Source organism: Barbus barbus (assembly GCF_936440315.1).
Source record: "Barbus barbus genome assembly, chromosome: 1".
Classification (NCBI taxonomy): domain Eukaryota; kingdom Metazoa; phylum Chordata; class Actinopteri; order Cypriniformes; family Cyprinidae; genus Barbus; species Barbus barbus.
The window spans coordinates 10,782,305-10,808,302 of record NC_136729.1 but is presented as its reverse complement, the minus strand read 5'-3'; the positions used below and the strand labels follow the sequence as shown (position 1 = coordinate 10,808,302).

The 25,998-nt window shown below is 37.0% G+C and overlaps 1 protein-coding gene across 3 annotated transcripts; it reads right to left on the bottom strand.

Annotated features, from left to right (window-relative positions):
• Nucleotides 1–675: 675 nt before the first annotated feature.
• On the bottom strand, nucleotides 676–25,068 carry LOC306855634 (reticulon-3-like). Of its 3 annotated transcripts, XM_079394412.1 has the most exons (10): nucleotides 24,647–24,897; nucleotides 20,216–20,266; nucleotides 16,961–17,328; nucleotides 14,449–16,720; nucleotides 9,644–9,851; nucleotides 5,231–5,369; nucleotides 4,869–4,938; nucleotides 4,676–4,722; nucleotides 3,081–3,139; nucleotides 676–2,919 (listed from the first exon to the last, which is right to left on the bottom strand). In XM_079394412.1, exons 1-10 carry the CDS (start codon nucleotides 24,738–24,740, stop codon nucleotides 2,871–2,873), a joined length of 3,357 nt encoding a protein of 1,118 aa, XP_079250538.1. In that variant the 5' UTR covers nucleotides 24,741–24,897; the 3' UTR covers nucleotides 676–2,870. The 3 variants fall into 3 exon arrangements, with proteins under 3 accessions (XP_079250538.1, XP_079250536.1, XP_079250537.1); XM_079394410.1 differs by lacking the exons at nucleotides 14,449–16,720; nucleotides 16,961–17,328 and having other exon boundaries at nucleotides 20,222–20,266; nucleotides 24,647–24,959; XM_079394411.1 differs by lacking the exons at nucleotides 14,449–16,720; nucleotides 16,961–17,328; nucleotides 20,216–20,266 and having other exon boundaries at nucleotides 24,647–25,068.
• Between the last annotated feature and the right edge of the window lie 930 nt (nucleotides 25,069–25,998).

Genomic DNA, 25,998 nt, shown 5'->3' with positions numbered 1-25,998 from the left:
ACTCTCAGGGTTATATAGTTTAGGCGTAACGTATCAATTACATTTTAAGTTATGTACATATATAAGATACAACATTCATCACATGTATATACACTCCCTTCTTGAGTTTGGATTTAAATATCATTCCTTTTGATTTTCTCTTGTATAATTTACTGCAACACCAATAATCAATAAAATGTCCATTAATGTCGATATGGAAAGCCTAGTTCTTTAAATTATTTAAATATATTTTTTTACATTTCTGGTATAAATTAAAGATTCAGATGTATGCAACTGTAGCTGTACAAATTAAACTTTGTGATCTATAAGATTTTTGAAATAAGTCTTCTGTTCACCAGGGCTGCATTTATTTGATAAATTACAGAAAAAAAACTTATTGAAATATTATTACAATTTAAAAACTATTTTCTATTTGAATATATTTCCTGATATGGTCATCACTTCAGTGTCACATGATCCTTCAGAGATCATTCTAATATCAAGATCAATATAATATTGTCAGTGTTAAAAACAGCTGCTTAATATTTTTAGTCACTTTTGATCTAGTTAACGTACCCTTGCTGAATACAAGTATTAATACGTTTTGTTTTAAACCTTATTCCAAAATTTGGAACAGTATTGAATAGCGATCACTAGTTTATGCCATTCATTAAAAAACAACAACAACAAAACAAGCAAGCAGTAAAAATGCTTTTGGCATTTTTATTAAGTTCACTTTGACATCATTACAGGGACCACAAGTTTTCCTGTTTGCATCTTTTCCCCCCCCAAAAGCTCCACATATTAACTTAATTTAAAACTAACAAACTGAATGTAGATGTTAGTCATCACATCTAGTCTTCAAGAGTCAAAAGCAAAAAGAATGTGACCTCCGTCAACACTTCTGAGAGAGAAACACAGGAAAGAAGAAACAGCAAACATGCTAAGGTACTACAGGAATAAGTAAAAAAAAAAAAAAAAAAAAAATATTAAACTGAACCTCAGAAGAGAAGAAAGCAGATAAGACGAATAACCTAAACAGAGAGGCTTGCATCTCTTAAATTAGTTATATAGTCATAATTTACCCTTAAACTTGAAAAAAAAACAATGTGGTAATGCAAATTGTCAGAGCTTGACCTGTTCTTCGAAAGCAACACTGCACATGTGATCTCGACTGTAGAACATGCTAGTTAAGCAACACAATGACAAGACACTTCCGTCTTAATCTGATCATGTGTGTAAACATGCATAAAACACAAAAAGTGTGAGAGAGAGAGAAAAAAAAAATAATGAAAAACAAATCCAAGTATATTAGAAAGGGGCCTTAAAATGTGATGGAAACTGTTAGTCTTAAAACTTCAGTTTTTCCAATTTGGACATGCTTCCAACTGCATCAGCTGGAATGTTAAGCGAACAATGCAATAAAACCATCAGGAGCTGACAGACTATGCAGTAATAAAAGCAACCATATGAATGTAACTTGATAATCCATTTATCACGTCATAACTGTGCACATAAATGCGTTTGAGTAGTTTTTGCGCGGACTGACGCTGCTTTCAAACACAGCGGCCCAACCTGAAGCTATTTTTACTATGCTACCCTTCCCTTTCAGAAATAAACACACCCTTGTAGTTGAATCCTAAAAGCCAACAGTGTTTACAGTGGGGTTTTGACTTTCAAGGAAAAACAGTGTTACCACATGTGATTAGTAAGTGTAATTATCCAGCTTAAATAATAGTTATTTGCAGCCTTTTTAAATATTTAAATTTCTTCAGTGCCCAAGGTGGTAAACGATGCCCCGAAATGCTGACAAAAAAAAACAGTCTTACTTTTCTAAATGACTTAAACGATGGGCACTGGCCGCGTTTCAACAAAAATCGATGACTTGTGGGGCCAACATCACATCAAGCAGAAAGTTATTGCCTTCCTCTCCAATATTCTGGTGCTCTGACGATCCTATACACAAAACTCAAAAGCTTATTAATATTTATTGTTACGAAGCCAATGTCAGACAGGGGACTTAAAGCAGCCATCCTAATCAAGATATAATATAATAACTATTATTTGAAGAGTAATAACAATAACATTTACATGTGAACTCAACTCAGATGACTAAATGCGAGAGGGGTGCGAAAGAGACAAGTATAAGAGCTGTATATTTGTTTTTTTAAATATAAAAAGCAACACTAACTACTTCACAGCAAAGAGCCTGTTGTAATCGAACTATATATACATACACAAAATTAAAAATTGCGCCAATAACAGGGAGGAGAGTGAACTAGACCGAATTATCACTGCTGGTAGCGTCCCGATCCATCCTGACTGATCAAAACGTGCAAGTCTAGAACTGTTCAGTGCATTTCAGATGAATACGTACACATTTTTCGAAGAACAAAGAGGGGGGAAAGTATGATTCAAAGTTCTCTCTCTTTTTTTTGTTTGTTTATTTTCTTATTTTTTTGGTCAGCATTTTTCAGTGAAATGTTCTTTTTTTTTTTAAAGTACAGACATTTGCTTTCGAGTCAAACACCTGTCTTTATCCATTACTACAGCACCACCCAACCCAACAAAACCAGGTCACAGGTTCAGTCTAGTTCACAAATCCTTCCATGCACTGGCCTTCAAAATGGGCATCCAGTAGCATTACATCACTTCCCTACTCCTGGAGCCCCGAGCTTCTTTTCCTAATGCTCATTAATAAGCTGCAGAGTTAACATTGAATATCAAGAAGCTTTTTAGATTTGACATACTAGCTGGTTCAGTGCAGATGGTTGTTTTAAGGTGTGAGGTTAAACAGGGAAAGAGAGGGAAAGGGGCGGGACTTAGTGTAAGGGGAGGCGTCTAAAGATAGAAGGATGGTAAACATGGTAACGAGGGATCGGAGAGGAGGATCATTCTGCTTTACAGCGCTTCATGGCTCCTGGGAGTTTCTCTTGTAGCCTGAAGGTGAAAAAAAAATTAAAATGAGACAAACGCCCATTAGGTGGCAATGTTACTATGTGGAATCAAGGTCTCACTAATTGACTCAGTTCTTTATAGATAAATAGCAGGCACAGATCGTATACATTTTTACTGTATTACTCTACTGAAAGCATACTCACTTGGCAATTGTATTGTTGACTTGAGTGCGTGCAATATCAATGTAATGGTCAATCTGGGTCTGTGGAAAGAGCAAAGAGAGCTTGCATCATAAGAAACAATGACTGTGCTTTGAAATGTAAATATTTATTATATAAAATCATAGCCTTCTGAAGTTTAATGATCACATTAGGTTGCATTGCAATTTCTGTTTTTCTGTCCCCAAATTTAAGAATGCAATGCAACTTTTCTTATAGCATTAAACATATATTTAATATTGAATTTAATATATTAAATTTGACAAAACTGACTTTAAGGACCTGCAGGGACTCTGTAACTATACAAAATTGTGGATATAAATATATGAAAATTGCTGGAAAACAGCCTGAATCATCATAAATTATGCGTCAGATCAACGTATTGTCTGTTACCATTAAACATTTTTGTTACTTAAAACAAAATGAACAAATAAAATACATTTAAAAACGTAAACCTATTTTATTTCAGCTAGTTGCTCAGAAAACATCCCTTTTTCCATTTACTTTAATTTGATGTAATAAAATAACTAAAAATAAGAAAAATAAATAACTATATGGGCGTATTTTTAAAACAAAAATGACAAAAGAGCTAACTAAAATGAGAAAGAAAATGGATAAACCAAAAATAAAAACTAATTTATAATATTGATAAAAACTATCGTAGTAAAGCTATAATAAGAGAGTTGTGGCTTTAATTTTCTCACTGTAAAGATATTAAAAACTGGGTTACTGCAGTTTTGAGGTCAGTGCATAGTGCTCTGCGCGATGGAAATTAAAGAGACCGTTCAGGGTTATGTGGCACCCTTATGGATGCATCATTATAGCCGTACATTAGTGTTGTATTTAATTTGTGAAAAGGTTGGAAGAGGAAAAACTGGATCAGGCACTCATTAACAATCACTGTTATATAAGACTTGACAAGTGCTTTAAGTAAAGATTATGACAAGTCTTCAGTAAGGGCTTACATAAGACCCCTCTGGTGTAATTATCATACATACTTATTACTGTTCGCTCCGAGTGGGCCGCCTGCTCTCAAACACTAACTGCATTTGAGCATGTGTCATCCATTATAAGACGCTTTTTAAAAAAGCAACTCTTTATAAGCGTTTTAAAATCTTGTACTTGTTATGAATGTAGCGAAACTATTTTCTTTGTACAAGTTTTCTGTGTCATTAAAGATCATGAGTAACAAGAGCAACCCGTAATACTAGTTAACGTGATTAATACATGGAGGCACGTGAATACAACATATGCTTTTCTATCCCTCACCCTGATTAGGTAGAGCTAAATAAGTTACTATGGAAAATCTTTTATTATAATGGCTACATTACCGTTTAAAGGTTAAGTGAAAAAATATATATATAAAAAAAAAAAAAGAAGAAATGAATACTTCTTTCAGCAAGGATATATTAAATTGATCAAAAGTGACAATAAATACATGTATAATGTTACAAAAGATTTCCCCATACTCGGAGAGTATTATTATTATTATTATTATTATTATTATTTCGACCCCCCAATAAATGCTTTTTTTTGGAGCACACAATGCATAGTTTGCAACTGAAAGATCTAGATCTAACCTTGTTTTTCTCATAGATGGGCGGTACACTGAAAAGCAGGATGTCAGCTGGAAAAGAAAACACCCAGTATGAGATCATTACAATCATTCTTAAAATCTGTGGATTCATTCTCAGTTGGTCAGCCTTTAACTAAATATGAAGCAATTTTTGTTCCCCTCAAATTTTGATGCTAAAAGTGGAAAATTCGGCCTACCGAGGATGAGGATAGTGATGCCATTGAAGACCGCTCCAACATATGTCAGCAGCCACATAACCACTGCCAGCTGAAATCAGAAAGCAATGTGGGTCAAAAGAACAGAAAGCCTGAGAACACAATGCAATGCAATGCTTTAATAAAAATCCTACAGATAATACAGCAAGAAATAACTGCTCCTTGCTGCCTCTTGTAATTTTTGGAGTCACTATAAACTTAAAATGTATTGAATATATATTTTTTGTATGTACAGGAGAAAGTCATGCATGTTTTGAACACGTAGATAAATAAATTCTGAAAGTAGTACATTTTTTGGTGAACTATCTCTTTAAATCATAGCATTTATAATTGCTGGTACTGACCTTGAGGGAATCCACCAGATCCTCGACCAGAAAGAGGCGGCTCATCTGCTTGAGCACACGGTTGACGTGGGTGAGACAGGCATCCACGTGCTTGCGGAAGGTCTCGGGGGGCACAGTGACATCTTTCTCCATCAGAGCCCTGTCACAGGAACATGGGTCAACCCAATTAGCCCTGCCACTGAATACCACACACCTCTGAGCACCACTGCACCAACGCTTACTAATACAGAGCCTAACATTAAAAGTGCCAAATGGACCTATAATGTTAAAGGTGAAGTGTAAGTGCATATAATATATATACACATCTATATAAAACATACTTTCTCCTAAACTATGCACAGATAATGAATTATATTAAATATATAATATAAATTAGATTTCAATTATAATAAATAATTATATTAATACCTGAAACTGAAGTGAAAAGTTTATATTTATAACATTTCATTTTGAAGGGAATGCGCCAATCCTGATCTGCCTAAATGTTTGTGCGAATCATTTGTGATCCTTTATCTACAGAAGAAGGGAGTATAACGGTTTTTATGAATCTTTGCAAATCGCCTTTCCTAATAATGTGCTGGTTAGCCAGTTTCGTGGCTGAAGTTTAGTATGCTCCATAAATATATATACCTAGATGCCTCATAAGTAAGCCATCCGCCATTTTTGTAACGGTTTGTGAATCTTTGGGCGCATTGACTGTGTGCGTCTACAACAGCAAGTAATACACTTGTATATCTTTGAATATTTATTGATTATTATGGTGAATGCAAGATGGCTGCCACGTCAGCGTATCTGGAGCAGTCGATAGGGAATCTACTAGTGATGGGTCGTTCTTGAACGATTCGTTCATTTTGAACGAATCTTTAATGTGACTCGGGAAGAACGAGTCGTCTCGGGGAGTGATTCGTTCAGTCGCGCATGCGCATTGCACAGCATTCTCGGGTTTGAGTCGTTCGTTCTTCACGTGACAGCCCCATACATTTAACCAATGCAGCCTGAGCCGGAAAGAGAATTGATTAGTTCTCTATATCGAGTCTCGGGTTTGAGTCGTTCGTTCATCACGTGACAGCCCCATACGCTTAACCAATGCAGCGTGAGCCGGAAAGAGAATTGATTAGGTCTTCTATATCGAGTCTCGGGTTTGAGTCGTTCGTTCTTTTGTCACGTGACGTGACAGTTTTGGACAGAGAAATTAGTTAATTTACAACCTTCCTTACAAACGGGTGCATAGTCATTATTATTATTATTAGAATTATTAGTATTATTATTTACTCTTACAGTTATGTGATGCTTTTCTGGTCTCAAATTATTGCTTTTAATTTCTGTCACATGGTTCTTTTCCATAACACCATGTGGTAAAAAAAGATAATAACGAGTTGGTTAACCTCTTCTTGCACTACACATATATCTGCACATTTAGTTTTGTTTTATTTAACTGGTTTGCACTCTATCTATTCTGCCATGTGCTTTATGCCACTTTATCTCTTTCTTTATTTTTCTACAAACGTCTTCATTTGTATATCTGTATAGTTGTATGTACACATGTTTAAACTGTATTTATCTGTATTTGAACGTCTACTGTCAGTGTTTAATGTTAACTGTATGCACCAAGGGTCTGAGAGTAACACAATTTCAGTTCTCTGTATGTATGTGCTGTACATGTGGAAGAATTGACAATAAAGCAGACTTGACTTGTTATGCTTTGTTTTTATTTTTATTTTTTTAGTCTAATCTTCATAAAATACAATACCTTGTTGTATTTATGTCTTTTGAGTTAACCCTTTAGATTGGACTATAGTGTTACTTACTATACTTTTGTAACATATGACACTTTAGACATTAACACTCTGTACACACTCCTGAATTGTTTTTTATTGTTTATTTTTGTGCCAGAAAAAGCTATAGCAAAGAAGATAACTATTCCAAAATGAATTTAAACTATTTAAACAAAAAATACAAGAAAATTAAAATATACTAAAGCCACAGAGCCTTAAAAAACTAAAACAAAATACTGCACAACAAGCTAGGCTTTTTTTAATAATAAATAAAATAAGCTTTAAAATAAATAACACTTTTGTGCCAAAAAAGCTTTCTAGCTAAGAGAATAACTAATCCCAAATGAATTTAAACAATAAAAAAAAAAAAAAAAAAAAATATATATATATATATAAAGCACAACAAGCTAGGCCTTTTTTAAATAAATAAAAAATAAATAAGCTTTAAAATAACACTGTGGCTATATTTTAGAACATGCTTTAAGGCATGTTTGCATTCAAAAAAATGAACAGACCATTTTTATTTCTAGGAAAATGCTTATTACACATATTTTGATAATTTTATGATAATTCTTAAATATGATCCAACATACAAAAAATACAGTTTTACTTTATGGTAGCCTATTTGATATGTACTGATCCGGCAAGTGGTCACGTGACAAAAGAACGAACGACTCAAACCCGAGACTCGATATAGACGAACTAATCAATTCTCTTTCCGGCTCAGGCTGCACTGGTTAAGCGTATGGGGCTGTCACATGATGAACGAACGACTCAAACCTGAACACTTGTCAGATAAGAGGTGGTGCGCTAATCATAGACTAAAGACCCAGGTAAACAATTAAGTAATATTTTCTGTTTCTTATAGCATAGTTTTGTATTGTTTGTAGTGTGATAAACGTTTGCATAAGTAGTAGATGTGTTTGGAAAGTAACATAACATTTGAATTATATTTTGCTAAAATGAACGAAATGAACGAAATGACTCGAAAAAAGATTCGTTCATTTTGCTGAAGTCCGAGTCGGTAAAATGATCCGAACTTCCCATCACTAGAATCTACGATCTACTCGTCACTCCACAGAAAAGAGGGGCGGAGTCAGCAGAGCTCACTGGGATTTAAAGAAACATGCGCTGCGTCCCAATTCACATACGATCCGTCCTAAATAGTATTCAAAAATAGAATTAGTATGTCCCAAATCATAGCATGTTTAAAAAAGTATGCCAAAGATTCCCGGATGGTCTACTACTTCCGGTTAGAATTTGAAGTGCAGATCGATGCACACTCTAACGGCTAATATTGCCCACAACACATTGCGCGGTGGACGGGGATTCGATTAGAACTACAAACACGCACAAAAAGTGATAAACTACAAACATGGTGGATATACACGACCGACGGACACGTAGAGAAAGAGATTTGAGTGATAAACAATCAATTTCTAACCTTATGAAAAAAATTATTTAAAATGTTATCCATGTTATATTTCATCTGCAGCAACACTGTGAACTTTTATAATGATACGTTTGGTGTTTAACTTTGAAATGCATCATTATGCAAATACATGAGCAGAGTTCTCGGCATGAAAGACCCGCGATGTGCTTCTTTATTTCTCTCCAATACGGCAGGAAATCAAATTAAACGAAATGTGGATGATGTTAACTGTGACAAGAAGACTGACAGGGCAGTTTAAACAGTTACAGGATGCACAGAGCGTCCGTTAAAGAAGCAGCTATGACGAAGTAGTATGTCCCAAAGCTTGCCTACTATTCTGCTACATACTCAAAAGTATGTACTTTTTCTTCACAAAAAGAGTACATACTTTTAGGGCATAGTATAAGTAGGCGAATTGGGACGCAGCAAAGGACTAGATCAGCGTGCTGAAAACAGAGCTGATTTTGACAGGTTTAAAAAGGTGTTTTTTACACTAGCATTGAGAAATTTTAACCAAAGTATTTTAACCAAAGACTTTTCATTAAGACCATACTTGTGTAAAATGGGCATCCGATGACCCCTTTAATGCCCACAAAAAGCATGCCTTAAACCAGGAGCTAATTTGCGTTGCTCTTGGTAGATTGCGCTGGTCATTATGGAAATGATCTGGTTGTGTTTGTGTTCTTTAATGTGCGCATTAGTCAGTAAATCACACAATTTTCCCCTTCCATCGTCGCTTATAAATATATATACATATATATATACACACACACACATCTCCATTTGTGTTTGGTGGTTATCAGTGTATTACAATGGTTCAAAACAGATATTAGTACTACGTTGGTATATTAACATTACATCAGTTAATGGAAAGTTTTTTTTCATGAGAGTTTAAGTGTGTAAAACCTAAAATGTTGCTACCATATTTTTTACAGCAAAGTTCTGGCAACCACAGCTGTTGGTATTTTACCATAAATGTCACCGATTTTTTTTTTTTTACAGTGTACTCCAATTTGTTGTTAAAATATAAATATTTTCCTGACAGCTTTATTCAAACATACATTAAATTATGAAGACAACATATTAAGTAAAAACACTGTCAAAAGATCCCATCAGAAAATCCAAGACGACAAAGCTATTTTCTCACATATGTACATTACAATGAGTTTATTGACAGGACACATAGACAAAAGACAAGGCTCTTACTTGAAGGGATGTCCATCGCTGGACTTCTGCACAGCCTGGATGACACATTTGTAGATGCGGAAAGAGATGGTGACACAGAGCAGGGCCAACAGCAGGTAGGAGACAATGCTGATCACGCTAAACGCTGCCAGAGAAAGCAGCAACAGCAGCGACACGCCAAACACCACACCTGACTTCTTAGGGTCCCGCCAGTGCACCAGGTCATTCACTGTATGACAGAGAGAGTAAGTGAAAACCGTGTGCGTGGCATGTTTCGATGAACGTTACATGATATAGAAATAGTGACAAAATAGACAATTGTTGAACTGGTGCAAAACGCTTTAAATCCCGAGCCTGCAGCTGTAAAAGGCAGCAACACATTAGTTTAATGGGTTCTCTTTTTGCACCTGAACTGCAAAATCATTAGGTCTCTCATAAATAATATAGAGCTCATATTTTCCATATGGCTGCGGTTATGTAATGCAGTTTTTGAGTGGCTGGTGATTTTTGCTTGAAAGGAACCTTTTAAAGAAGCCTTACATAAAAGGCATTCTCCATGTGGAGCGATGCCTTGAGGGGGTTCGGCTCTGTGCGTTTCCATTTCTCAGGAAATCACGGACACAAAGTGTTCCAAACATGACATTTCATAAGGAGAATGCACAATTTTGTACCCTACAAGAACAGAATAATACACCCATATATATTTTCCTGGCAAAGACTCAGTGTTTTCAAAACACTGTCTTATTATAGGAGGAATTCCAACATGGGCATGTGTGGGGACTGGTCCTGTAACATAAGACCATACACGTGCAAGCGCTGGCTGGTTAAAAACACAACCACGTCTTCCATGTTTGGTCTGTCAGCTTTAATATATCACCTCAAGAACAGATATGGCATTCACACTCCAGGAGACTGTAAATGCATTCATGCATTCAATTCAAGCAATAGATGGTCAGGTACAGCTTTACCCCTGAAGTTTTCAGAGAACGTTTAAACTCTGAAATGCACCGATAACTAAATATTCAATTTTTATTAAATATACTGATTTAATATCTGTTCAACAGGGCACATCAAATTACATTTTTGCATGATTTTAATTGGTGAATACAGCAAAGTTCAAGGTCACTTAGGTGGGAGAGGCCAAAATAAATAAGTAAATAATTGAACATTATTAGGGTGCAAAAATTGGGTTGTATAATTTTTTATATTTCTTTCAAAAATAATGTTTTTTTTTTGTTTTAAAAAAAAAGAAGACTCACCAAGGCTGCATTTATTTGATGAGAAGTACAGTAAAAACAGAAATATTGAGAAATATTATTACAATTAAAAAAAGCTTTCTATTTTCATGTATTTTAAAAATGTTATTTATTACTGTGATGAGCTTTCAGCAGCTATTACTCTAATCTTCAGTGTTACATGATCCTTTAGAAATCATTCCCAAACATTTCTTATCAAAAAAAATGTAGAATTAGAATTTTGAAATAGAAATCATTTGTCACATTGTCATTACTGCCACTTTTGATCAATTTACTGCATCCTTTCTTAAAGTATTAATTTCTTTTAAATAAAAATCTTATTGACCTCCAACTCGTTTGAACAGTAGTGTCCCTACTAGTTCTCACAACAGAACAAAATGCCTGCATGTCATGTCAAAAAATGTCATGGGACACCAAATCAACTAAACAGACAGGCATAAATAAAAAATTGGAACTCTAAATGAGCTCTGGTCAGTTGAACGCTGTTTTAAAAGAGGAAGTGGGTAAAAAGTGAAAAATGAGACTAACTGTTCTTGAGCAACCAGAGGAAAAAAGATTGTTTACAACAACAGTCAACGTGACATAACTACAGCACAATGGTGTGTGGCAAATGATTCAGAGCCTGAGAGAGCACCATTGTTTTTGTCCATTCTCACAGCTCGGGGGCTAAAACGCTCAGTGCATGTGAGGGGTTTCCTTTTTGCTCACTACAGGGGTCTGAGTCCCTCCCAGCATGCTTTGCGAGTGCCCACGGGGAGGCAGCTTAGGCTGAGAACAGTTATCCGTTATCATTCCCTCCCTCCCTCCCTCGCTGGCGTTAGTGGACCCAGATACAACAGCATGTCCCAGTGGCTGCTGAGCCGCAGTGGCCTCTTTTAGTTCTCACAGAGCTCAGCTCTTAAAGGTAAATACACCAACTAATGCATTGGTGCGGAACCATGTAAGAGTTCACGTGTGTGTGTGTGTGTGAATCATTTAAGAGTCATGGATGACATCACCCATCCCACCCAAGTACAAGAATTTCAGCTAAAAATTCCAGTTTTTCCTCGTCACAGTAAGTGCTCATTTGTATGTACAGAAACGAACAGCGTGAGCCAATTTTCATGCAATGAAACCCAAATGAGGTCAGTTATTTAAAGGCTATTGGCCATATTTATACACTATGGTCTGTTTCAGCGTGCTTAAAATGTTTGCACTTGCTTCCCATCCTTTTAAAGTCTCAAGTGAAATAAAACTACTACATTTTACAAGGCAGACCATTTGGAAAAATTCTAATGCCTAATGTGAATATTTATTTGTAGTTTCATATACATATAAATACATAATTGCGTACAGCGATTAGCCAAACCTATGCTAGAGTTCACACAACCATATGCTATTATCTACAGCTCTGACAAACCCAAATGGAAACTCCCACACCCATTAAAACAAACTTTCACACCACTGGAAAGCTGTCAGTCAGCTGTATTTAGGTGATTGACAGCTAAAATACCAAGCTGCAATCGTTGTTAAAAAATAAATTAATAAATCTCACCCACAGTAAACAACTCAAGACGACTGAGACAAAGAATACGCCCTATGTCCATTAAATAAGCCACTTACTCTGCTACAACTATATATGGCATCTAGCACAAGAAACGAATTACCGGTTCTGTCTATATGAATTGCTAACACTTTACAGTAAGGTTAAATTCATTAACAGTTACAGCATTTGTTAAAGTTAATTTCTACAGATACTAATATAGTTAACATTTCAAATGCGTATGATTGAACATATGAACAACAAAAAATATATATTTATAACAATATAGTATATTGTTCGAGCCACCGCTGCTCAGGCGATTTGATGGATGGAACATAGTATATTCATAAATTATCATTAACCTGTATTAAATTTGGTAAAAAAAAAAAATGTATATGATACCTGATGCATTAACTAATGTTAAAAAATTTATAGTTATTGTAAAGTGCCAAGAAAATACAGTGTTAATTTTGGCAGGCATTTTTGATTTAGTCTTAGTCTTTATCTTGAGACGAAAATGCTTAATAGTCTTAGTCACATTTTAGTCATTTGAGTCTTTCATAGTTTTAGTCTAGTTTTAGTTGACGAAAAGTCATTGCATTTGGAAAAACTGGAATAAATTTTCATTTTTTGGTAGAGATATAAATTAAACTCATTTTTCAGATACAGTAGGTTTACTTAAGTATACATTTATTTAACATCTTTTGTTGGTTAACATTTATGACAGATAATTAGGAATGCTGTCCATTTAAGATGGAAGGTATGTATGTAATAGCCTACTGACACACATTCAGTTTTCACCCACCTATTTAAGCTCACTTAAACCATAACGGACTGTATTTCCGTGAGATACTCTACATGAGAGACATTTGGACTGCTGTGTGTGTATTTGAGTACTGAGAACTGATCGCGCGCTGTATGAGAACTGAAGAAGTGGAGCGTGCGCGAGAGAGCACTTCTATCAGCGCGTTTCCGCCTATCCCGCCTTCACTAACTCCCAGGAAAAACGGGACGTCTGGTCACCCACTCCCTAACCCTTCGGTTGCTGAGGCCATTTTTTCAGATTGCTAGTTCGCATTTTGGTAGCCTATCCATCCACTGCGCCTGCCATACTGAGACTAGATATGCAAACGCACCTTATCCAATGACAGAGACGCACATTTTGAAAGACAAGACAGTTAACTTAGCCTATAGGATGTATTTTGAATGTCCGGTAGTCCTCAAATAACATTTTAGTCCCGTCTCGTCTTGTTAACGAGACGCGACATAAATTTCGTCATAGTTTTTAACATCAGATATTAGTTTTAGCTCGTCAACGTCTCGTCTTAGTCACAGAAAAAAGGTTCGTTGACGAATATTTTTCGTCGTCGTCTTCGTCAACGAAATTAAATTGTAATATCGATAAAACTTAATACTTAGATTCTAATGCATTCTCAAAACACTTTTGAAACATCATTGTCCTTATGGTAAAAGGCCAAGCATTTCTCCATTTGAGTGGAAATTATTGCACAAAACTAATTATTCTGCATCACTTTCTCTCGTATCAAACCAGATGAGTACACACACAAAACAATAGCGTACTAACTTCCAAATAGAAGATAATGCTACTCCAGTTAAACTACACATTTATCCTGACTTCCTGAAGAAGGTTACACAAAAAGATGAAACCTGAGACAAGACATGAACTATATAATCTAACTTCAAGGGCTTTGCATGCAGCCATCCTACTGGAATGTTTATACAGGTACTTATCACTTTTAATATTGTACCATCACGTTTTAAAGGTCGTGAGACATGTCTTAGAAAAAAAAATACATCAGCACATTTAATAAAGATTCCTTCACAACAAACAAGACATTTAGAATCTCCATAAGGCTATTGTAATAGCTTGAGAGTGTTTTGTTATTGACATTTTCAGATGCATTCTTATAGGTTAGAGTTGAGTTATTTAAAGTTGAGTTATAAAGTAAAAGAGGTAAGGTCTAGTGTCTGGGCATACTGTGTGTGCTGGATTAGCAGGCTACTTGCCCAGAAGAAAGACATGTTACCTGTAAGATGGGTTAGTATTGCTGTCAAGACATGCTCTGCAAGGTAGTAGGCCTCTGCTACCCAAATGTCGATTGCTTCTACCTCTTTGGGAAGTAAGGCATCAGGCTGATACTTGTTTTGAAGTGTGTGAGAAGATGAGGTGACTGAGGCCTCAGGTTTAGGTGTAGGAAGTGGAGCGTTATCAGGCTTTAGGACAGTCTTCATAGTGGGAATATCCTCGTCTTCGTCCTCTTGGCTGCTCCCGAGCTCTTTCAAAGCAGAAATTGTGAGGCGCTCCTGCTCCAAGTCCATGATCATAGCTGGAGAGGATTGAGTGGAAGCAGGAGCATCAGATTTGGGATTCTGGTCTACAGCTTTGTGTCCGGGACTGAGGACCTCAGGTTCCTCATCCTGCCGTGACTTAAGACACTCCCTCATGAAATCCACGAAGCTGTCAGTCGCTGCTGTTACTGAACATTCTGCTTCAAACGTCTCTGCATCACTTAGGGTCTCTGGCGAATCCGGTCTATCTAGAAGATCTTTGGTGGGCACAATTCGAGGTTCAGACTTGGTTATCACTGATTCCTCAGTAACCTCATTTGACACAGGGCCAAAAATATCTTCATTGATTTTGCTAGACTGCTCATTGCAAAAAGAGGGAAATGGTGCAGGTGGGTTCTCTTGAACTGGTGGCTGAGGATCAATGGACCGGACTGGCAACTCCTCCTGCTCCTGCAAGATTGAAGCACTGATTTCTACCACTGACTTTTGATCTTCTGAATCAACACTTGGCATTTCGTTTTGAGGAATTATAGTCTCAATATCTTCAGGAATATCAGATAAAGGGTCAGATATGGAAGGCTCAGGCACAGATTCATAGTCTAGCCTGCATTCGTTGGGTGTCTCATTGAAATCATCAGTAATATGTTCAGAGGGTTCCTGAACATTGGTATTTTGATTATCTTCAAGACACCTTGACTTTGAAAGCTCTGTTTTCTCCCCTTTACTTTCCTTAAAATAAGATGAATTCAGCTGGTCTTTTAAAGCAAGCTCTTCACTGGCGTAATGATCCAGGTAAGTCTCAACATCACTGGGTTCATTTGAGGGGGAACTGATGTCAGGGGGAAGGTCAGAAAGTATTTCTGCAGTCTTGTCTAGGTCTTTATCAAGGGATGACTCTTTAAGCAGTTCAAAGGTCACTAAATTCTGAGACATAAGCTCTTGAGAGTCCTCTGAATTCAGGCCTCCAGAGTCCGGAGAGGACTGGAGAAAAATGCCACTTTCATAATCATCTTCAATCACCTTGTGTTCAGGAGAGCACGCAGTATCAGAGTCATTTTGATTTGTATGAGATGAAACGCCATGGTCAGGTTTACGCTCATCATGCAGAGTTTCCACAGATACTTGTTCTGGAACCTCTGAGTCATGTGACCTTTTGCGGTCACCTTGCAATATCTGACACATTTCATCCTCCTCCTCCTCTTCTGCTTCCACCTCAAGTGGTTCCTCATCATCACTTAAAACTTGTTCCTCGGTTTCAATTATATTAATAATAGGTACCTGAATTTTCTGTTTTTCAGTGGTTGGAACAGTCTCCTCTTCCTTGTGGGTTTTGGTGTCAAGGTCATTGTTTCCCACTGTTGGGATGCTCCTGGTTTCCTCAATCACAGTATCATCTGACTCCCCAGAGCTGTCTACCTCTTGAATTTCAGCAGGCTCCAAATTTCCCTTTGAAACATTGGAATGTTGTGTAGAACAAGGCTCCATCTGTTGGGACACAGGGGGTAATGGAGACTCAAAATCTGCAGGAGGAGCAGGGGAGGAAGGAAGCGCTTGATTGTCAGGGAATATCTGGTAGCCTTGAGTGCACACATCAGCTTTCTCTTGTTTTTCCCACATATGGGCTGTTGGTAAAAAGTTCAGGTCAAATTCAGAATCTTCCTCAACACTCTCTTGTTTTGATTGCTTCTTGTCATCATCCTTTGACTGATTGATGTCATCTGGCACTTTGATGGGACTGTCCATAAACTGATCAGGAACTCCTGCAAAAGGTTCTGGAACTTCTGCTGCATCAAAACTGTTTGGTTTCATCACTTTGGATGGGCTCTCCTGCACCATGGGAGAATCATTTTCTTCATCGAGATTAGGATCTTCAATGTTGGAATCTGGTGCTGGAGGTAAGTGAGCTCTCATCCAGTCAGCGGTGTCCTCAAAGTCACTTCCACGCCTTTCCTCTCCAAGCACTTCAAAGGGTGATTCTGGAGATTCCTTCTCACTTGACATGGTCCTTTTCTGAAAGGGTGAATCTGGAGATTCCTGCTCACTTGACATGGTCCTTTTCTGAGAGGGTGAATCTGGAGATTCCTGCTCACTTGACATGGTCCTTTTCTGAAAGGGTGAATCTGGAGATTCCTGCTCATTTGACATGGTCCTTTTCTGAAAGGGCGATTCTGGAGATTCCTGCTCATTTGACATTTTCCTTTTCTGAAAAGGTAATTCTGAAGAATCCTGCTCATTTGATGTTGTCCTTTTCTGAAAGGTCAAGCGGGAGGAAATTCCATGTGATTCAGTAGGGGACTTCTCATAGTGACGCTCTTTAAAATGTGGAAACCCCCCATCACTTCTATCAAAATCATTCTGCTTTGCAGCTAAAGCTTCTAGTGCTTTGATTCTCTCAGACACTGGCGATGTCTTTATAGGGGAGTCCTGCTTTTGAGAGCCAAAAGATGAATCAAAAAGCTCCCGTTTCTCTTTGAAGGTACGATCTATGTTGTCAGCAGGTGATCCTGAGGAGTCGGTTCCATAAGCAACTGGTGAAAAGGAACTTGACTGAGAAGAAAAGCGAAGAGATGTGGCCATATTTTCTGAAGGTTTGTCAGAGCCCAGTACCACTCTTTTGTCTGCATCCATCATGCAGCAGGAAAGAGGAGGAAAAGGATGGTTGGAAATAAAGATCAAGGCATACTTTACCTTAATTCCGATTTGCTAAAGCTGGGGAACATGCTGAACCTCAGGTTTGTATAGGATCGTCTTAAACAAATCAAGAATTAAAATTTCAGAGCCAAAGATCCCAACAACTTTAGCAATCAGCAGCTATATTGGAACTTTATGGAGCATTCCCCAAGATGCTTAATTTGCTTGCATCCATTTAACTGAAGCTAAAGCGATCATGCACACACTGCATGGTCCCACATATTAATGGATGGAGTTTGATGTCTGCATGCCAGCTTGACAATGTGCTGATACCATTGAGGAATCTCAATGACACACAAAAGGATTCTTAATGGTTTTAATGTATTATTCCTGTAAGGGCAGATTTACACAACTGTTTACTTCAGATGACATCCATAATCAAACAACACCCCCCAAAACAATTAAAAAAGACAAACAAAATGAAGTACTCAATATTCTCAAGAAAATTATTAAAGAAATCAATTTGTTAAACAATTAAAGCACTGTTATTTCAGATTCTACTGAAGCGCTGTCTAAATTATGCCTCAACTATCAAACCATCTAAAAAAAGAGAGATGATAAAAAAATCTAATTATGGTGTAGAAGACACAATGAGGCCAGAATTATAAGACAAAGGGAATACAGCAAAGTGAATGCTGGACACATGCTGAAAAAGGAAATTCTGACCACTTTACCATGCAACACAATGGCTGTGTCCGAAAGATGAACAATTCTGCCATTACAGGCACTATGTGGAGGTAGGCAGGTAACAAGGCACATCTAAATACAATGTTTCCATCACATATGCTAAACAATTTTAAGTTTAATATTTCTCTTGACTCTCCTGTAAGGTGATAAAACCAGTTATGGAGGGACTACAGATAACTCCGTAACATAACACACCATGACTACCATATTCTGACATTTATCAATTATTTTGTCCCTTTACAAACCTGCCATTTCCTGGATTTACTTTAAGATACAATCTTTGAATTTGCATGCTGTAGGGTACATTACTGCTAGTGCACTGCAACTGACAGTATTTTCTAGTCAGTTGTTAGTGTTTTTTCTCCGTTCTATGATTATGGGGCCTACCCAGTAAGAGTAAAGCCTTCTGAAAATAGATTCAATTTATATGTATATAAAATGGACAATATGTAATTTATTGTACTTTACATGTTATTGCTCACCACTGTTTCAACTTGAAGACTTTTATCCCTACATCTCTTTAAGATTGTGGTATGGTTATGTACTCATTGTGGAAACTAAGCAACGCTATTATGATGAGTCATTTAAATGGTATATCTTTAAGAAAAATATGCAAAATATTTCACATATCAAAGTATTTAAACTAATTTTAAATAGCAAATATTATCAACAGAAATTAATTTCTTCAAGATAATTATATTCCTAACATTGAAGGGATACCTCTGATATCTGAAGACTTCAACACAGCGTGAGGAATTTTCTCAAGATCCACTTTATGCTAACGCTTCCTATATATAAATTCTACAATGATCAAAATCCTGAAAGTAAACAGACATGAAACAAAAGAACAAACACACAAAAAAAAGACTGAAATATGATGATTTCCTCTTACTCTGTGGTAAAAGACAACATGCAAAATGCATGGAAAAAGCAGGTGAGGAGTCAGCCGCAGCAGTCATGGGGATGTAACCCCAAGCAGCGTCCTGTTGCTAGATCCCTCCCCAGTGGCGCTCTACCTTCAGGACCAGTGCGGTGTTGGGGGTGTAGCTCCAAACACAGCTTGTTGTGGGGGAGGGGGAACATCAAGGACATGAATCCTCAGGGACACCAACCCGATCCATTTTTAGGATTCTGCTCTTGCACAAAGTGAACTTGAACTTCTCTGCTATCTTAAAATAAGGTGGCAATCTTGGGATTAAGCTGGACCCACAGTAACGCTGACCTAAATCATGTTTGCAGTGGGTACAGACTGACGCCGATTGAATTTCTAGCATCTGTGGGGACTTAGCTTTCCCATTTTTAATCTGTGAACCATGTCAGATGTTGGGTGGCGACGAAATGACAGGGGATACTAATGGTACATGGGAGGTGGTAGCCACAAATTATTGCCAGGAATGGCTATGTTCAACTTTTTAGCCCGGGAAACAAAATATTACAGGGTATTGTTGGATTTACAGAGCCAAGTAGAGACCGTTTTAGATCAAATAAGGCATTAGAAGACAAGCCACAGAAATTTGGATGACCTCAGTTGAAGAGCATTCATGAAGTGAATCCAAGTTTGAGGATTCAAGAAACTGTTGAAAACAGGAGGGACTTGGCTGTTATTATGGATTCCAACATGTATGATTGCAAGGGGGTCACCATTAGAAACAGCAAGGGTCTTGTTACAAAACTTGTCAGGGAGGGTGTTTGGACTGCACAGTACACGGTCAAGTGGCATGCAGGTGTGAGACTAACTATGAACTTGATTGTTAATGTTTAGATAAGAACCTAGTTATCAAGACCATACAAATTGAAGGAGAGGACATTCTGATGATATTCCACAGAAACTGGTTGGGTTCTAGCTTGAGAAATAAGAATCTAATTCTTTAGTAAAACAATCGGTAGCTTCTTTCTGTGTCCTCTGCTTCATTTCCTACTCCTAAAAGGAAAAACTCCAAAAGATGGCCTTACTGTGAACATCTAGTCTGGTATAGAGGAGGAGAGGGTCACTGGCGAGAGGGATGGAGAGCGTCATAGCAGCAGCCCAGCGGGATATAGCATACTTAATAGAACAGAGATGACAGAGGAGCATGGAGAGAAAGATAAAAGGTAGAGAAGCAGGCGAGCATCATAAGAGAACTATACACTTGCCTTGAGGAGACTGAATGAGAGATACAGGCGAAGAAAAAAAGGAATCTGAAAAAATAAAATAGGACAGAAGAATGAGAAGAAAAGTCTCAGTATCCTTCTTATACTCTACATTTGAAAGGGGAAAATGTTAGTGAAATGCCCAGCGAAGCACCTTTTACATCTCAAGAATCTAGAAAAGTAAAAGAAATAACAAAGAGCTGACAGCAAATAACTAGGCGCTTTACTTGACAAGGAATAGAAAGAGAGAGAAAAAAAGTCATCATTTACTCCGCCTCAAATCATTCTAAACCGGGGCAATTTTGTTCTGTGGACTACAAAAATGTTTGAAGTCCAAACAACATTTTATCTTGTCAACTTTTAATGTACAGAAAAAAAAGACCTTTTGAGTGATACAGATTTGTAAAAACATAAGGGTGAGCAGATAATTACAGAATTTTACTTTTTGGTAACATTTCCCTTTAATCTACTATTCAAGTGAATTAGCTACATATCTATGAGATAATCAACCATTACTGATGGTGTGAGATGTAAAGCTATTCCAAAAAGCATTCCTCAGTCTTTTATGCATGCAGCTTATACTACTTGAGACTTCACAGAATACTGTACTGTCCTAAAATTCATTTGTAACACTAGTGAAAGCAAAAAAAAAAATGGAAGTTTTTCCTAAAAAATGTTGAATTAAATGGTTCAAATGTAAAAAAAAGAATACATAAATAAAAAAATAAAATCAAATGATCAAAATGGCCACAGATTGTATTTAATTGACAAGGCTCAAAGGACAACGTTATTATATAAGCATTTAATTATAGTTTTGATTGTGACTGGGCTTTAATTAATTGTTAAAGAAAAACAAATATCAAATTATATTTCATTTTTGTTATAGTTGACACTACAAATGAAGAAATGAAACTGCATTTGATTTATCGTTTGAGCATAAATTTTTAGAATTTGATTTAATATGACAGTTTGAACATTTGATTCACCATTTTAAGTTTGAGAGGAAAAAAAACTTCCATAAAGCTGATTAAAAAAAAATAAAAAATAAACGTGACCAGTCACAGCACCTAAAATAAACACTTTTGCTTATACATTAATAATAATTAACATGATCCTATTTTCATGTGTATTATACACATAACACATACTACCTGTTAAAGCACTTTTTTCTGTACAAACAGAAGTAATCATATACACAATATTCCTTGATTCAGCCGCATAGTGTACAATACTTACTCATAATAATCAAATGGTGGAACTTTCTCATGGAATTTTCAATGATCCCTCCCATACTTTCTGACATCTAACCCTGCAAAGCACCCACATGTTGCACCACTGTGTTATGTAACCTGTTAAGGGAAGCCATTTTCAGCCACACTTCAAAAATTCATGTGATTTGGAAGCAAACAATATTTTCATTCATCCAGAAGCCACTTACAACAGTTGGGTCAATCATCAGGCTGTAGAGGCAACACTAGGTCACCAGAATTGGATTGATCTACTCTGGAATCTCAAAAAGAACAGGGAGTGCCAACAGCGAGAGTGGTGAGAAAATAAAAAAAAAAACAGGTTGATCGAGTAACGCAACAGTCTTAAACAAGGCAAGCTCTACTGGTCACAAATAAGGAGTGTACCCCTGCTTCACGGCATTCCTTGCCCAAACCACACCCAAATGCTTTTTAATAAGCTACACACCTTGCGCCATTGATGTGGACACCAAAACCCAGACAAATCCACACACCCTCTGTCATCTTGATTGATTTTTTCCCACTTATGAGTCAGCCATATAGAACTTTTTGTGACAGCAGTAACCACGTGGTGCAATTATGGCATCTCAATCTGATATCCTACCAAGGTTGGTTGGTCATGTTTAGCCGGCAAACATTTAATAAGGAAATAAGGTGTAGTAATCCAACATCCAAGGTTCTGATAGACAGTTAGCATCTATTGCGAGGGCAGAGGTTAAATGCACCAAGATGGCTTGGGTTACAGGGCAATTCTTAAAGTGGGACCGGATTGGCCTCTGACACTGGAAAAGACTGTGTGGCTTCTCTGTAATTCCAGCAATATCAGCTCTATTCCTGAAGGGACTTAATGATGACACCTAAATCTTTAAGAGTGCTGCCTCAGCCAGCTGTATTGACCTTAGGGATCGTGCCCAGACAGAAGGGAGAGGCCGAGAAAGACTGTTTTCTGACAAAGCAAAAGACAGCATTGATATAGCGAAGATTAATTTGATTTGAATATGATCTCTTGGTCTCATACAGTATGACATTTTAAACAGATAGTTCTGGGTTGAAAACAATTTAAGGTTTACCAAAAACATCTAGGTTTGGCTGACAAAATTTTGATTTTGGAATGTTGACAGGAACTATGTTAGTTAGCAAAATGCAAATGCATAAAAAAGTATTAAAGCTGCATGCATAACTCTTTCTCTATAATTGATATGCATGATGTGGCTTTAATTATTATCATTTATAATTAAGTTGCATTCATTTAAATACACCTGAAAGACTACTTGACATATCATTCAAAATGAACCAGGAAGGATAAAAAAACTGAACAAGTAAAAAAAAAGTGACTAACCATAACACATGAAATATACAATTTCATTTGTATGTATTAAAATTTTTACCTAAAATCGATTAAAAAAATAAATAAAAAATAGGTAAGTTATGAATCAACTTCCCATAGTCATAATTTTCACAAGAATCATTGACTTGCAAACAAATGCACTTGCAAAAGAGGCCTATGAAGCAACCACTGCATGCTTGCGCCATAGATTTCCAAATTAAAGAACATAACTGTCAGTTCACAGCTACAAATTCTACTGATTGAGCTTAACCTGAATTTAACCCAGAATATTGGATTAAAACATTACATTTGGCTAGGTATGGCATCATTTAATACCTTATATTTACATACAGGCTTTTAGTATGTGTAACGTGCCAATGGCACCCAGACAGGCATCTCAGATTGTGTCTTGGAGGGCCATTGCAGCAATATTCAGATTCTGATACCTAACTGAAGTCAATGTGCCTAAACTCAAGAGCCAAAAAAGCATTTGAAGGCATCAAACGATTTGAAAGAGAGCTAAAAAGTGACGTCATGAGTCTTAACTTCATGTTCTAATTCTATTAGACTCCCAGACGCCTTAATTAAGCCAAACCAAGGAGACCAGAAGCGCTCCATATATAGCTGAAAAAGCACTGAACCAACATCCCAAGTCAACAAAAAGCATGTTGCATTGTTTTCAAAACGGAAAAATATACAGGAACTGAACAAAGGGCAGCGCATCACTTCAACAGAAGGACTTATAACGTGTAAATATGGGCCAACTTAACTGCATTTATTAGAGCAATGGGTTTGTTTACCATTTCTTACATATACACATTATGTATGTGTGTGTGTGTGTGTGTGTGTTTACTGTAAGCAACGGGACAAGCAAGAATAATTTATTAATAATAAATCAATCTTTGCATGTACTTGGACTTGGCAGTAGAGAATGTAATTCTGTCCATTTTAAAGAACCTAGAAAATTCTTTTACGCCATGACGTAATTACGTCACCCTGACTGGGCATATTTAAACGTCCCAATACACAGTAAACCGCAATCTTTTTAATTAATAAACCAGTTTATTTTAATTTCATGTCCCAATTCGGTATGCTGCAGCCATTATTCATTTAATAAAACAATAAAATTAATTAAAATCTAATGTAAACATTTCCTAAGGGTTCTTGGTTCAAACTGAAAACAGCTAGCACCGATTCAGTTCTGAACATATTCAACTGATTCTTTGACCAGCTCCGACTCAAAAGAACGATTCGTAATCGGTTCTAGACAGCTGCATTGATTATTCTGGCTTGTCACGTCGCTAGCACTGTAGATGGGGGGTGTATGTAGGTTCTTCCTTCGTTTACACTGTCTTCCAGTTTCGGATACATCTGCAGTGCAGATCATCAGCTGAGCCGCAACATGTGCCCATTTCAGCTTGGGTTCAAAGGGGTATTATGTGTCCCCATATTTCTCCGTGGCCTTTTCCTAAAAATAAACGTCAGGTCAAAGCTGTAGATGAGAACACATGCATTCTGAGTCTAACATCCGCCATGCCGTTTCTGCCTGTAAAGTTTAACGCCAAAACCCCTCCTACTATGCCCAAAAGGAGGCGATGGAAAGTGTACGTGAGAAATAAACAGTGCAAGACTATTAGAGCCACAGCACTGGCTTCAAGGCATTTTAAACGTGTGCATTCATTCAAATCTATCTAAAGTTACACTATATGATCTGGTATTGTCCTTAAACGCACTATTCTGTGCGACCTGCCAAATGCACTTCCATTTGGAACATCAGTCAAATTCGCCGTTAAACTTCAAAACAAATAGAACACACTTCAACGGAACTGTTGTATGACGTTCACGTTCTCTTACCGGAAAACTTGGAGTCTTTGGACGATGCAGAATGCCCATCGTTCAGGCCTTGTGACGACGAAATCTGAGGAAATTGGGCCATTGGATCTGCCATGTTTGTCGCGTTGTTCTACAGGATCTGTAGTTTAGAAGTGTCCTTTGAGGTCTGGCTGCTGATTGATACTCTGAACGTTCCCGATTCACCGAGTATTTCCTAATACAGCAGCGGCGTCGCCGATCCTGCACATTAGGTGAACCTGCCTGAATGTTGCAGTGGATGGGGGCGGTGGAAGACAAATAGGGCGGGTACACGATAGAGAGAGAGAGAAAGAGAAAGAGAGAGAGAGAGAGAGCGAGAGAGAGAGAGAGAGAGAGAGAGAGAGAGACCACTACTATCCTAAAATAAAGAAAGTATTCCCCAATTTAATAATTGCACCCCAACTGAAAAACTCACCTTCATTCTTGGTGAAAAATCTCAATGTGCAAATATAGGGCAAGATTTATAGCAGCCTGCCAACTCCTGAGGGACAGCCACAGCCAAGAAACCAATATCCAGTAAATATATATAACACCAAACCAACCACATGACTGTAGATAATGTTGATTTCAGTTATTAGTTAAATACATAATCTTGTTACACATCCTTTACTATATCATATATGTATCCATATGTTTTAATGTCATTCTTTTAATATTACTTGTTCAAATGTTATTTAAATTGCTATATAGTTCCAAATTACACTGTTATATATGTTCTCTTCTCCTATGCATGCTTTGGCAATGCAAAATGTGCGTTTGTCATGCCAATAAAGCTAACTGAATTGAATTGAGAGAGAGAGAGAGAGAGAGGGGGGTCGATTTTTTTGTTTTGTTTAAAGGGGTACACCATAAAACTATTTTGATTCAATAATGTGCCACAAAAAATTATTTTCCTTCACGTGTCCCATAAATATCAGAGATAGACCTCTGACTTTTCTCATACAGACAGCATCACGTGTTGTAAACAAATGCTCTCTGTATTAAAATAATGATCTAAACTATTACCTGTAAGTGTTTGTTATATATTTTATATATTTATGATAATATCATTCTGAATTGTCCAGATTTTTCATTCTACTCTCGAATATCCATACAGTTGTTATTAACCCTGAAAGCTACGGACGGGTTGGATTAGGTTGATATCTAATCTATCCTCGCCTACTTTAAAAGATACACCAAGGCCCGGTTTCACAGACAGGCCTTAGACTAAACCAGGATTAGGCCATTGTTCAATTAGGACATTTAAGTCATTTTCAGAAATGTGCCTTAGAAAAAAACATTACTGGTGTGCATCTAAAGACAAAATAAAGGCCCTGGCATGTTTTAAGATCAGT